Source organism: Cryptotermes secundus, unplaced genomic scaffold (genome assembly GCF_002891405.2).
Source record: "Cryptotermes secundus unplaced genomic scaffold, Csec_1.0 scaffold2210, whole genome shotgun sequence".
In the NCBI taxonomy this organism is placed as follows: Eukaryota; Metazoa; Arthropoda; class Insecta; order Blattodea; family Kalotermitidae; genus Cryptotermes; species Cryptotermes secundus.
In genome coordinates, this window is record NW_019735601.1 from 44,925 (window position 1) to 59,909 (window position 14,985).

Consider the following 14,985-nt stretch of genomic DNA (forward strand, 5'->3'; position numbering starts at 1 on the left):
GCTGCCTAAATAAAATCTAATAACTTTCCAATGACAATGTAACTATTTATTACACATGCCACAAAACAGAGAATTTGTGCATATAAAGAGGACATATAGGAAGGAAAATGAATATAACATAGTGTTAAGAACTGAGGACATTACCACATGTGGTATCCTTTGCTGAAGCAACTGGATGTCCTCATAGCTGTACACAGGCTGCTGGAAGTAGGGAAGACCTCCTTGGCTCATGATATACTGATGTGTGCCAAGCATGGGAGGAACACCTGGTGGGATATTTGGAACCACACCACTCTTACCTGAAATTACAGCACATAGCAATAAAATGTTAACCAAAAAAAAAAAAAAAACCTCTGTGGCCTGCAGTCCGCAAGTGAACTACACCAACCGAGCAAATGCCGCTTGTTGGCGAAGTTAGTGCCAACTTTTGCGGATGGAGGGTGTCACATGGTCAGTGCAATGGATCCCTATGGCTGTTAATCTCAGTTTTCTCTAGACTATTTCCTTGAAACAGTTCTTCAATTATCCTCACGAGGCTGGGTGGACCCTGTTCCAGACCCACTACTTCTCAGGAAATCTGGTAGCGCCGGGAATCGAACCCAGGACCTCTGCATCTGTGGCCAGGAACTCTGATCACTAAACCACAGAGGCAAGTCAATAAAATGTTAACACAATGCAAAAGTTCAAATTCACTATCCAGCTTCCAAGACACAACAGTGACATCTGTTATTCATCATACACTGCCCAGGTCATGGAATAAACATCAAAATGACATTTTAAGTGTTATTATATACTAGCTGTGCCTGGCCACGCCTTGCTGTGGCTCAGTCTGCCCGTTCTTCTCCAGTTTGATTTGCAAATACTCGACGCATTGCTTCCGCTCGGCGAGTACGATGACCCAAGTTTGATCTTCTGCGAGGCATTATTTGAAAGAACTAAAGCAGATCGATTGCACTGATGAAGAAAAAAATGCTAGCAACAGACCACTGTTATTGCGTTTCCATGGAGGTATACGCTAACTGTTCTAGCGTTACTAGTGAAATGACTGCTGGATTCAGAACATGTGGCAGGTTTTTACCTGTTTTTACCTGTCACGGGTGTGACATCTACATAACAGGCACACAGAAACACGCGGGTGTTCGAATGCAACGTTGTGTTAAAATTTCGAAGCGATCGGTGAAGAAGTTTCGGAGATCTTAGGTCAGACTCAAATGAACATTTACATTTTTATTTATATAGATTACCCAAATTCACTCTTCAACTGCATATATAAATACATGGTAGGCATGAATTAACCAGGGGTAAACATCTTAATGCATGCAAAAAGAAGGTGAAGAATAACAGCCAGATGGAGGTGGTACCTCTCAAAGTGCTGGGATTATGATTCTAATACTTGCAAGTGCAATATAACCACAATAAAATATTTGATTGGATAAAATAAAAAGTGGATGAAATTTCCCTTAATCCAACACCAGAGTAACATCTGCTGTACACAAAGCCAGCTAGCAAACTGAACTGCTTCACCTCTCTGCCTTGTCCAGCAAGTCAATCATCCATCTGCATTATTCTGCCTAACAGAATATCATTTCTGAGCATCCTTGACTCTTTACGTGTAGTCCAATTCCTTTCACCGTTACAGAGGTACAATTTACGAAACTTGTATGTATATGTGAAAATGCCTTTGTGCACATGTATGGTCAGTAACTTCCTGATTTCTTGCTCGCTCAGAAGCTTAGACACTTAGCAATGATAAAGAAGCCGAATCTGAACTCAGGTACTTCCACACAATGGTAAAAAGGTAAAGCTATCCCTGTAACAGGCCATAGAGGCCCATAGGGTTATGAGATGTCGAGGGTCCCACATTTTCTAGACAATCGACTCAAAGATGGCAGTGAAGTTGTCAGCCTTATATCCTGGCTGCCCTTTACCCCCGGAAGGTTCCCGGTACACATTTCTGTTAGAGGCTGAGTTGACACAAGGGCCACATTGCAGCTGGGAGGATTAGGTAAACTGACAAATCCAATGACCTCTTCAGGAATTGAGCCCAGGACCTTCATTCAAGAAAACCACTTCAAAATCATATCATCAGGCTTAAGAAAATTCAATTCAATTTTAGGTGTGTAGCTTTGAGCCTCACAATTCTATCCTTACATTACACTAAAACTAGATCTTTTTTAAGTAAATACTGCATAGTCAGAAGCAATGACTACTTACCTGTGGAACTTGTTACTTTGGTAGAAGTTGTGTTCACAGTTTGACTGCTACTCGCAAGCCCTAGTGCAGGAGATGCATTGACATTTGTTGAAAGACCACTGTTTGTTGTAGTAACATTTGTGCTGCTTAAGTTAGAATTTGCTGTTGTTGTCGTGTCATACTATACAGAAAAGAAAGCCATACAGTAAAAATAAATGTACAATAATCTGACACAAAGAAATAAACAATTTGGAACCTAACACAGGAAATTCAAATATTAAAACTGTCTTGCTAGCATGAAGGGTTCACACAAAACAAAGATGTAACTTGACACTTCAATAATTAGTTTCTTCTTTCAAAACTATATTAAATCATTTACATATTTTGTCATGTACACCATTAAGACCCTTGAAGGAAGGTAGGAAACACATTCTGTGTATCTGAAATGCACACAAAGTAATTCACTTTCCTTTTCAGTACTAGGCCTACCAAGACCTCTTGTAATATTATGAAACAAAACCCTTCCATTGTGTCAAAGGTCTTCCCAAATTTCTTTTTCCTTCTAACTGATATTTTATGATCTTTTCTGGAAACATTTCCGAGAAGAAATGCACCCAATAGCTGTCAAACAGTGAATATTCTGTCAACATTGCAGGTAGTTCTTTTACAGTACAGGTTTGTAGTTCAGTGTCATATGTAATACTGTTGGTTTCCTGGTGATACAAGTAGCATGGTATGTGTGCTACAGCTGGATTAGAAGTGTTAAAACACAAATAAAAAACACTATACAACAAAAACAGGGCAACCACAGTCATGCACATAAAACTCATTTAAAGAAACAGTTTTATTCGTTACCTGAGCTTCTTTGGTTCCAGTGTTGAGTGTGGAGCTGAGTTTGGTATGGTTCTGAGATGTCGTCACCACATTACCCCCATAATTGTTTTGGTACTGTCCTGCACCTGTGGATCCAGCATAGCTCACAGAGCCACCAAGAGTTGAGCTTCCATATACAGACTGACCTGTTGTCTGGTATGAGGGTGTACCACTAGGGAATGAATTGACACACTGACTTATGGAAGGGTATGAGGTGGGACCAGTCTGGTAGGCAACTCCGGCAGAAGCCTGGGAATAGGAATTACTTGGATATGCTGAGCTAGGTGCTGTGGGCTGGCTGCTGTAGCTTGAGACTGTCCCACTGGATGTGTAGCTCATCTGAGATTGGTTTGTTGGATACACCGTGGATGATGTAACCTATAAGAAAAGCAATTACATGTTACATTTTCTCGATCTAAATAATGACAGATGCCATCTCTTAATTCCATAACATGTGTGAACTGCGTTACTTCACATGAGCATTCACACTGATTACCAAACACCACCAGTCTTCATATAACCTACATATTTAACATAAGTGGTACAATAGGCCAGAAGTGGCCGCAGTACAAGGGACTTAGTCCCATCCCACTAGTATTATTTAACATAATCTACAGAACAGAAAACAGCCTCTGTACTCTAAGGGTAACGTTCCCACCTCATGACTCAAGGTATGCGGGTTCAAACCCGGTGGAAGTCGTGGAATTTTTAAGGGCGGAAAAATTCAGGAAACAAGTCCTCCAGGAGGGACTTTAAGCCGTGGGTCCCGTGTTGTAGATTTACGGCACATAAAAGATCCTCATGTCTCTAGGAGACCTCTGAGCAAAATTAGGTAACAATTTCCCGCCCAAGTAGTTTTCAATGCCTCTGGTAGACGGGGGAAATATCAGGTACCGACAGCTGACCTCGTTGGCTGAATGGGGCTGATAGCACGCACTAGTACCGGTAGGGTATGGCGACAGTAGAAATTAAAGGGGGACGCACAATGGACCAATAACTGGTCTAAGTGCATGGGGAAACCCACTCCCTCTAATAATAATAATAATAATAATAATAATAATAATACATATAACAGAACAAATCACGTTACATTAGGAAGTTCTGTTAGAAATGTAGCCTAAGCAACGAGTACAATTAAGATAGGAAGCATAAATGTCAGCTGAATGGTTAATGATCTGCCATGGCACTACACATAACACACTGTTTCTGTTACTCTTAGTGCAACAGTTCCAGAAAATTTTCTTCCTTAATTTCAATAACTAAGACAAAACAGTCACTTTAATTACTCTACAATTTTTATGAATACAAATTTGTATTTCCTACCATTTGAGTAGCTCAGTCAGTACAGTGATTAAGTAGGATTTCAGGTTCTCAGCAGTTCTCAACCCTTGAGATGAAGATAATATGTTCCCACAAAACAGACTACATGGTGTTATATGACATATGATAGGCTTTTGAACACAGCAATGAGGCAAATGGCCAGTAACAACTGGAAACTGATTTCCAGCACTGGTGAGATTCTGCTCTTCCCCAACATGTCGAAACCTGCTGTGGGGCCCAGTCCCTTATCCTACAAGAATCACTATCCCCTTCCTTAGGCGAAAGCAGGTGATGCATAAAACCCATCATTCACCTCCATCTAATGCCAAAGTTACAAATGTGTGGAATTATACTTCCACTCTTCAATATATCTTCAATGGTGTGGTGCTTAATTACACACATGCACAAATTTACTTTCACCTTTTTGGCATAATTTCACCTGTGCCAGTAGAGGACAGCTGCATATAGCAATAAAAAAATAAATAAAATGGTGTATCACTCTAATCACACTTGGCAGTGTTCCATTGAACTACTGTCTGGAGATACCTGGGTGGAAGAGTAATTAGATGAGTAGCCAGATGCCTGCTGGTATCCTGTTCCACTGGACTTCTGACTCTGGTATGAAGTCTGGTATGTCACAGTGTTTGGAGCAGAATAAGAGAGACCCACTTCAGTCTTATCCATATCCAATCCTGCCGAGTTAGAGCTCCGATTCTGAGAGAAACTCGGCTGACTTACTTTATGTTCAGAGGTTGAGAGCATCGTATCAGCAGCAGACAGCTAAAATGAACAATAACCATGATCTTCAATGTCACATCATGCTACCTGTCACACCCAACCACCAATGTAGAATAAATTAAAATATTTAAATTCTAACAGTGTATGTGTATACATATTTCAGTGTGATTCCCAGACTGCCTCTGTTTCTGTTAAAAGAATCTATGTTAACCATACTAATGATGAGTCTAATGGCTTGCAGCCAACAGTAGAACAGCATTTTAGTGTTACATCCTGTGTGTGTTTATATCCATTTTGTAGTTATTATGAAAAAATATAAACAATGTTAATCTTCTGAGACCAAAATATGTCACCTTCTTCCATCCACAGATATGTTCAAGCCTGTCCCAGCTCCACAACTCCTTTCAGAGGAAAACACGTCTCCTTCAATTACTTATATTTATGATGACATACAATGATAATGATACCACTCTTAGACTTCATGCTGCCTAACCTTTGTGTCGTAGCTTCTGCAATATCATTTAGTAGATGTTCATACCGTGACATGCAGGCCAATTCTAGGAAACAGACTGGCAAAAATGTTGCCACAGAGAGACTGACTCTTAGAAACCAACTGGTTACAGAACACAGTTTCCATGAATACGAAAAATTAAAGTTGTAAACATATGGAAACCAAAGCGTTGCCATGGAATTAACACATGGTTCATGCAGCAACAGATAAGCATGCAATAAAAGAGGAACTGTTCCACATGGTGACTTATAGCCCGGCCACCTGGAAGTCGTGATTCATTCATAAAAGAATTCAGAAGGTGGTTCAATAGCTGAGTACTCAGCTGTGATGTGGTAACCAGAAACAATTTGTTACCAAGCAGACACTGAAGACTTCATTTTGTGTGCTATAGTTACAGTAATTTTTAGCGTGTTATTGTAGTTACGACCTGTGACTATCCAATAAATATATTCACCAATCCAAACCCTGTCTACAGTCACTAATATACGTGATAATACCAAATGCAGCCACTAAGTCACAAATTCTTCCTATATATACCACACAATTTAGCACACAGAATTCAAAGCAAGCTTGAAGAAGACAAGGAAAAATTTCAATTTGTACTGTTACAGTGTAATCACAATACAATGAGAATTTATAAAATCTGCAAGGTCCTCCATTCTAATCAGTACTCCATAATATCTGAAAATACCTTAGGTATGTAACTTTAAAGTCTGTCTTGTAAGTTCTAATTACATATATCACAATATGACACTAAGGGTTAAAAAATTTATGTTGGTATGGCAACATTTATTCTTTTGCCATCATGAAGATGCGAAAATAATGAAGAACCACTGAACATTCTTAGTTTCTTTAGCATTATCTGAACCCAGATGATAAATACGATCTAAAAGTTTGTGACGATGGTATATTGCCACAAGTATTATGTTTTTGAACATTATTCAGGACAGTTTTTTAAAAAAACAGACAAGACGATGGATAATGTTCAAAAAAATAATACTTGTAGCAAGATGATAAAGATTAACTGTTTGTACTCACAATGACTGCTAATTACATGCAGAAGTCCTGCCACACAAGAGGAAATTAAAAACCAAACTGGACCTACTTATACAATTGTTATGTTATGGGCCAGTTCTAAACAGAACCAAGACACCTAAAACTCTGTGCACACTAACATCTTTCGATGCTTCGAAATTGTGATGCCACCCTTCAATACAGTGAAAGTTCTCAATCCTTAACCATGGATTGAAATGGTTGTATTTTTCCTTCATAAATAGTATGGCAACATATTGTTACTTCTGATAAAACCAACTGAAGAGCACAGACTCTGAAATCATCATTCTTTGGTTCCATATTTGTTTGCATCACTGGTCTTCCATTCTACTGAATAGCTGATCATATTTTGTTTCTGTTCTTCAAAATAGTGAACGATGCCAAATAAGTCAATCATACCATCTTGCTGCTTCATGCTTTCATTAGAAACTGACTCTGCAGAGATGTATCACTTAAAACTTCACACTCAAGTCTAAGCACTTCGGTCTGTTTCCAGGGTTCAATTCATTTCAATTCAAACAACAAGCAGCACAATCACACAAAAATTGCTGAACTCCCATTCACTGCCAAACAACTCAATACGCAATGGAACCAGCTCCCACAGCAAAAATAAGTTCAGGTGATGTAACACAATACAAATTTCTCATCCACTAAAATCTTCAGGAGACATGGCCTTAAAACTGTCAAATCATGATAGATGATCTAAAAATACTGTTCCCTACTGCAGCTTTGTTAACATTTTGAGCTGTCAGCTGCTTAGTGGGGGTGGAGTCCAACTGAGTCCACTCAGCACAGTGGCCACTGATTGGCCTATTGTAGCCTACCCCAGGTGATTATGATGATGGAAAATTTGGTGGAATGAAGACTGGCAGGGGAAATCGAAGTACTAGGAGAAAACCCGGCCCAGCGCCACTTTGTCCACCACAAATCCCACTTGACCAGACCCAGGAACGAACCTGGGCCGCCGCGGTGGGAAGCCAGTGACTAACCACTTGAGCTATGGTGCGGCCTGAGCAGTCACTCAGTCAGTCAGTCAGTCAGTCAGTCAGTCAGTCAGTGTTCTCTGATCATGTATTAGAATGGGTCTATGTATATGAAATAAATACCTCTGCTTCCAGCAGGGAAGTAGGAAGGGACCCAGGAAGTGGATATGCAGTACCTTCAAACACTAACAGTTTAAAATGGCTATGAAAGCAAAACTGCAGGTACAGCCGGTGCAAAAAGTTATGGGAAAAATTCAAGGTTAGTTAGAAAATGATTACGAGAAAAGTTCCAGAAAAAGAGACATTACTGTATGCAAGATATTTCCATACATGTAACACAAAAAACTGATGGTGCTAATTACTTCTGAAGCTCTTATTATAAGATGTACTTGTTTTATTGTAGTTACAATGTGGTTCAAAATTGACAGTTAGTACTAAATGACATGAATAACAAGGGCTGCAAATACTGCTTACTCACTATACTTTATCTTAGCGACACATTCTTCTTGGGCAAACAGTTGCATCAGTTCACACTCAAATGAAACATTTCAGAGATCTCTCTAGCTCTCTTCAGGGAATGATGGACTGTGTAAACACCACTGCTCATACGAGGTGTATCAAAAAATAAGTTCCATTTGCAAATACTATCGCTAGAGCACTGCAGTCACTATGGTGAGCATGCGTGCATAGTTTGTTGGTCCTTTTGGAAGGCACGGATGCCATATGCAGACATTCAAACCATGTCTATGCATTTGCCCTGTGTGTTTACAATGTTCAAGAATATAAAGAAGCCCACCGCATGTGAAATGAGGCCCATAATCAGATTCTTGAATGCAAGAAACATAACACCGGCTGACATTCAATGTCAACTTTGTGAGGTGTATGGAGAACATGCCATGAGTGAATCAATGGTAGGTACATGGGTGAGACACTTTATGAAGGATGCAAAATTTTTGTTGGAGGAATTGGAAATGTTACAACACAAGAGAGACTGCAAGTAATATGTAACTTTTGCATTTCACTAACGAAACCATCGGCACTTTTGAAGGACTAAAAAACTTCAAAATTTTCCCAGTATAAAATGACCTGATAACACTGTCCAGTGTGATTCACACTGGACAGCGTTGTCAAATCATTTTATAATAATTAACTAGTGTGATGGACCAGAATGAATAAAGTTAAAATTTTCCCAGAGATTTTACATCTAAATAACAAATTTCTGGAACTGTTTCTCCCAAACCTGGACATTTCAATTGATGAATCACTGATGCTTTGGAAAGGCCGTCTTGTCTTTCAAGCAGTGCCTGCCTCTCAAGGCATCCAAATTTAGAATTAAAACGAGGTGTGTGAGGCCACCACAGGGTCCTTACAGTCCTTCCTTGCATACACAGGCAAGGATACAAAACCTGACTCCCCTTTGATTATAGCTGACACCAATAAAACAAGACCCATTGTTCTCAAACTACTAGAACCTCTGCTGAAACAAGGCCCGACTGTGTAGATGGATAATTTCTATAATTTATCATCTCTAGTCAGGACGCTGAAAATCATAAACAACACACTGAATGCAATGATAATATATAGGAATAAAAAGGGGAAAAGAATAGATCAATTGTCATTTAAAATTCAGCTAATTGAGGGACTCTTTGTGAAATATAATAATGCCATAGAATGCAAAGTGTCGGGTAGACATTCATCAAACAATATAGTGGCCCATATAACAGAATGACATTTTATAAGATTCCACCAACTGAGAAGAAATCAAGACCACAGAAATGGTGTGTTGTGTGTCAAAAACGTGGAAAGGACACTGTACACTGGTGTGACATGGGGCTCTGCATGGAGTGTACTCATGATTACCACACCCAGCTGAATTTCTAAGGTGACACAATACTGTAACATGTCTTGGCACGTCACGTGAGTATTTATTGTTCTTCGATTTTACACTTATACACTTTGCAAGAATTGCCACTTGCAGTATCACAACTAATTCTATTTCGCTTAGCTCCTGGCCCAATGCTTTGCTGCTTATGTTGTCGTGGCTGGATCCTGACTGCCTCTGGTGGCAGCTTCCTGTAGACTGTTTATATTCGGCGGTAGCTATCCCAAGACTGACTACTTCAGCGGTAACTTCCAGACTGATTGGGCGAATTAATTCAACCCCCCTTTTATACCCTAGGCCGCTGCTATGCAAATGAGCCTTTGTTATAACCGTGGGAACGCTGCTTTGTTGATTCCGCGATTCCTATGCAACGACCCATTGTTATTGCATTGTCTCTGTGGGAATTCTCCGTGCATTCGTCGTAACCGTGAAGATTTGATGTTCTCGACACAACGGCTCACTGTTGGGATTACAGTATCGCTATTGTCGCTACCTATGCAACGGTCAACTGTTGGGGCTACAATACCGCTATTGTCGTTACCTATGCAATGGTCTCTTCTAGCGTTACTATGGGAGTGTCTTCTGGATTCCAAACATGTGACAATACCATTATTCATATTTCGTACATGGTTACTCTGCCAAAAATAATCTGGAAGCACTGTCGATCAACATTCCAATACAATACACTTTTATGACTGTAGAGTGAAAATTACAATAAAAAATACAGTTTTCCCTTTTCATTTTTAATGTTTAAATATCCTCCAGCCCCAGAAGCGAGTAGGAATTAAATGTCCTGCATCCTTGAAGGGTTAATGTCATTAAGTAAAGTACTCCAATCTCATCTTATATTTTGCAGATTCTTCAAACACAGTATCTGTGCGTGTGAGTCCTGGTTTCTATTCTTCCATTTAGGATTCTGCTGCATTAACCTTTAACCATTCATTTCATTTTTCTACTGAATACATAAAAATATGTTACTGACCTTCTGATTTTGTGTCAATGCTGAAGCAATGCTTGGTTGGCTTGCTTTCTGTGATGTTCCTGAATATGCTTCTAAAACAGATGTTTGATTTGTACCACTCAGATCTAAGTTGGAAGTAGTTCTAGGAGATGGAATCGAATCCAGCACAGACCCAGACACACTACTGGGATATTTTGATTGCTCCGTGGTTGTTTCAAAAGAGCTTGTTTCACTGCCAAACTCAAGACCTCCAAACTGAACATCCAGATAACCAATACTGCTGTTTATCGCATCACCAGGCATCTCCACAGCACTCTGAGGAATCTGTAAAGAATATAAAATCCACAATACACACAAGGAAAACAAAATTTACAATAAATGACACCATAAGAAATAAAACTTCTCTTCATTCTTGCCACATTCGTATGGGTCAATTTTTATCAATTGTCTTCTTACCTTCCCTCAACTTAAAAATCTTCTCATCAGTTCTGTGGTTTTAAAAACAAAAGCTATGCAGACACAACCTTCAGGCTGGCTGACTATATTGTTCCATGACTAACTAGTTCATTCTGTGTACCTACTTGCATCTTAGATTAAGCTATATTCCTCTCTTAACAAATTATGTATCTGTATTAACAAGGAAAAGATTCCTGAACAGTGACAATGAAATGATTTTAAATAAATTGTTTTCGCAATTCACTTACCGTATTTACGCATGTATAGGCTGCACATTTTTTGCCCAAAATTCAAGAGGAAAACTGGGGTGCAGCTTATATTCGAAATATTCGAAATCACACTTCATTTAAAAAAAATTATATTCATAATTAGTAATACTCCTGAAATAATATTCCAAGAAAATTATTTTTTCTATAATTTCTGTCTGAAAATTGTGCTGCGGCCTATACACGCATGCGGCCTATACATGCGTAAATACGGTAATTGGAATTGACAAATCTGAAGCAGTTTTCGACAGCTAATTCTCACAAAGATTTCCATCACACAAAACCAAACAGGAGCAGTATCGTACCTCATCATTATTTTATTCCATGAAATGTTTCAGTTTAACGAAACCATCATAATGTGGATAATCAGCAACACAAAATTATAGATATCATAACAATCCTGTAAGGGACTGATATTATCTAGTGTTGAATCCATCACTAAATTTAAAATGTCAGAATATTACATGATTATATAAACAAATTCATATACGAATAAAAAATGTAAGATATTTTGATGGTACTAGCTGATGACATGAAGACGATCAATAAAATGTATTACTGTAAAATGTTCTAATGGAACAAGACAAGACAGTATTACTATTTTGTTTTGTGTGAGACAAATAATCCGAAAACTCTGCCGGCTATTCAGTTTAAGTAATGTAAAGGAGTGATATATGCCCTGGTGTGCCAAAGAATATGTCAATGCAGCTTTTTCATTCAAAATGAAACATTATTATGAGAGTAAGTCAATAAGTACGTTACAAATGGATATAGAACTTAAATAAGAGTACTGACTTGAAAAATGTTTTTATTTCTCAACAGAATCTCTCTGTACATTGAGGTACTTGTCCCATCGTTTCACAAGCCCCTGAAGACCAGCAGAATAAAATTCTTTGGGCTGCTGTCGGAACCAGGCATTGACTTCCCTTTCTACAGCTTCATCGTCAGGAGAATGTTCAGCCAAAAGATGATGTTTGAGAGGGCCGAACAAATGCATTATGAGGTAAGCCATGCCATGTGAACAACCAATAGCAGTAACTATAGTGTCTATAGTTAGCCTTCTGTCTGCTTGGTTTCAGTCTTCACCTCATTACACATTTGCCTCTGTGGCAATCTCCGCTGGCTGGCCGACACGGTGTTTGTCTTCTATACATGTCCGCCCTTCAGAGAACTTCTACACCCAATTGTAAACAGCCTGGCATGACAGGCACTTCTCACTGTAGATGGGAAGCATTTCTTTATGAATATTCTTTGATTCCATACCTTTTGCCCACAAAAATTGCACAACGGAGCATTGCTCGAGGGTTATACACGCACTCAGAGGAGCCGCCATCTTGCAACTGCTGTTTCGCTTTTGTAAACATCGAATATCTCGTGTCAAATGTCATCACTTGCCACCGGACTAATGCTGCCATCTACTGGCGACAGCCTCAAGTACAGCATTGAAACATGTAGTACCCCACATAAATTTGTAACTTACATATTGACTCACCTACGTAAATTACAAAAATTCCATGGGTGAACAACAATTTACACAAAAAAATGTCTGTGTTAGGAAATTATTTCCAAATATATGAAATAATTTTGTTTCATATACATGGACCAAAGATTAACCTCCATGTGTTACACTATAACAAATCAAATCTCAACTTAAATTTGTGCACTAAAAATATTCCAATAGAACGTCATTCTTACCATGCATTTAATATCTTTCAGAGTGGTCAGTTCAGAAGTGTGGAATGGACCTACTGCTTCTCAGGGATTTTCTCCAAAGTAAAACTTATATAGAACTGGTTGTTCATATTGATGCCTTTATTCGTGTGTACTATTAAGTGAAACTAATCTGTAATATTTGAAACTTTGTGGTAAATGATTTCCCTCCAGCAATTTTACAGGTGATCCAGGGACACCCACAATGCTCCACTTTTACACAATTTCTTTCAGTCCAGTAAATCCACAAGCACACATAATCTCCTGAAACCTAAATTCTTCCTAATTTTCATACTCATATAAAATAATGCCCTACTACAAAGGTAGTCAGATGAATTTTCAGCTTCATCTGAAAGTGGTGAGTAGATATTAACTACGTTACTCCATGGACATGAATCCTTCCTGAGAAGCCAGCAGTCACTCAGCTACTCATGCATTTCCCAGAATTTTCTGGAACACACAGATTCAGGACTATGCTCAAAGGAGCCTGCCACTGGTCACTATCCTCAACCATATGAATCCTGTGTATACTACCTGTAAGTAGATATGCACATATAACATGTTCAATACATACTTTTGAAGGAGGAGGAACCCTTGGTCGCTGTGTTTTTGGTCGTGATGGTATTGTCTGAGTTGGACACTGCGCTGTAACTGATGACGATTCCAAATTTTGTTCCTGCATTTGGTTTCCATAACTGTTTGCAGACCCAACGAAATTTGAAGTGGAAAACGATGCTGAAACAGAAGAATTTTCTCCATTAGCTTGAAAGAGGCACATGTACAAATCCTGTTGAATTATCATCCCTAATTCACTAATAAAATAAACATTGGCTTTACAAAATATATTATTTGTGACGTGTAGTTTTAGACCTGCAACGTGCCAACAGGGTCAGCCAGTTGGTAACAAAATATAACAAGTGGTGGAAAGATGTGTTGTTGAGATACCCACATCACTTATTACAACAAAGGCACACAAACTCGTATTCCTCAATGCTAAATTATAAGAAACTTTGTTACTCTGTAACTAGCCAAGTACTGGATCAGAGATGAAACCCCCGAACTATACGAGCATGGATGCAACAGTGTGCTGCCTGGTCAAAGCTATTGCAAACATCACACGACAAGGATAGACAAGTGTGGAACAGTTGAATGGTAATTCATGGAGGAAAACTGAAGAAAATCAGAGAAAATTCTGTTCCAGTGCCATTTCATGTACAATGAATCTCACATTAAGGCATCTAGGATTGGACTTGTGTGGTTTCACAGTGAAAAAACCAGTGCCTACCTGCCTGAGACATGCCATGATCCTCCCCATCACACTGTTCTCTGATTCTAAATTCCAAAGATATTTACTATTCATCTGACAATGATAATGGGGATTTCAAGGCTTTCAGATGAGCACATTGTGACATGATATAAAATTTTTATAGGCAATACTATGGTCTTGGTCTGTCAAATCTTTCAGAACAGCAATGACACTTGTATTTTTCAAAAACCAGCATTAGTAATTCCCTACCAACACACTCTTTCCTTTGCCACATTATGGCAGAAAAATAGTAATTACTTGCTGCTGAAGCAATATCTACACTTTTTTCAGAATATGTAAACTACAAATCGCTTCCACAACCACCTTATAGAAAATACACAATTACATTAAAATACAAGGAAGTACATTTCACACAAGTGGTTCTGTTGGGAATAACAACCCAGAAGACAAGACAGTCCATTATCAATGCTGGAAGCACTACAGAAAATTTAATATTTGGATTCACACTGAATTTTTGCCCAACTAGAACAAAATTTCTAACATGCATATTTACAAATAACTGCAAAGACTGATGACACCCTGAACATCGGGGCAATGAAAAAACAATCCTTGGAAATCTATAATTACAGCAATCAAATATTAATTCAACATAAAATATATACTGTTTTGGTCCTCCTTAAGAAGCTAAGAGTCACTCAGCTAATTAAAGTTATTTCCTGCTTTTTATGGTAGCCAAAGGTTCATTACCATGTTCATAACAGCCTACCAACAG

At 38.7% G+C, this 14,985-nt stretch overlaps 1 protein-coding gene across 8 annotated transcripts in view; it reads right to left on the reverse strand.

Annotated features, from left to right (window-relative positions):
• LOC111869718 (protein lingerer) overlaps nt 1–14,985 on the reverse strand; it is a 54,327-nt gene that overhangs the window by 14,707 nt on the left and 24,635 nt on the right. For all 8 annotated transcript variants that reach the window (XR_002843709.2, XM_023861444.2, XM_023861438.2 and 5 more), the window contains exons 8-13: nt 13,521–13,681; nt 10,536–10,838; nt 4,933–5,166; nt 3,049–3,444; nt 2,215–2,374; nt 145–299 (exon numbers count right to left, since the gene is read on the reverse strand). Coding sequence is in view for 7 of the 8 variants with exons in the window: in XM_023861444.2 (XP_023717212.1) it covers nt 145–299; nt 2,215–2,374; nt 3,049–3,444; nt 4,933–5,166; nt 10,536–10,838; nt 13,521–13,681 (1,409 nt within the window). In the remaining variant the exon portion in view is untranslated. The remainder of the gene's footprint in view (nt 1–144; nt 300–2,214; nt 2,375–3,048; nt 3,445–4,932; nt 5,167–10,535; nt 10,839–13,520; nt 13,682–14,985) is intronic.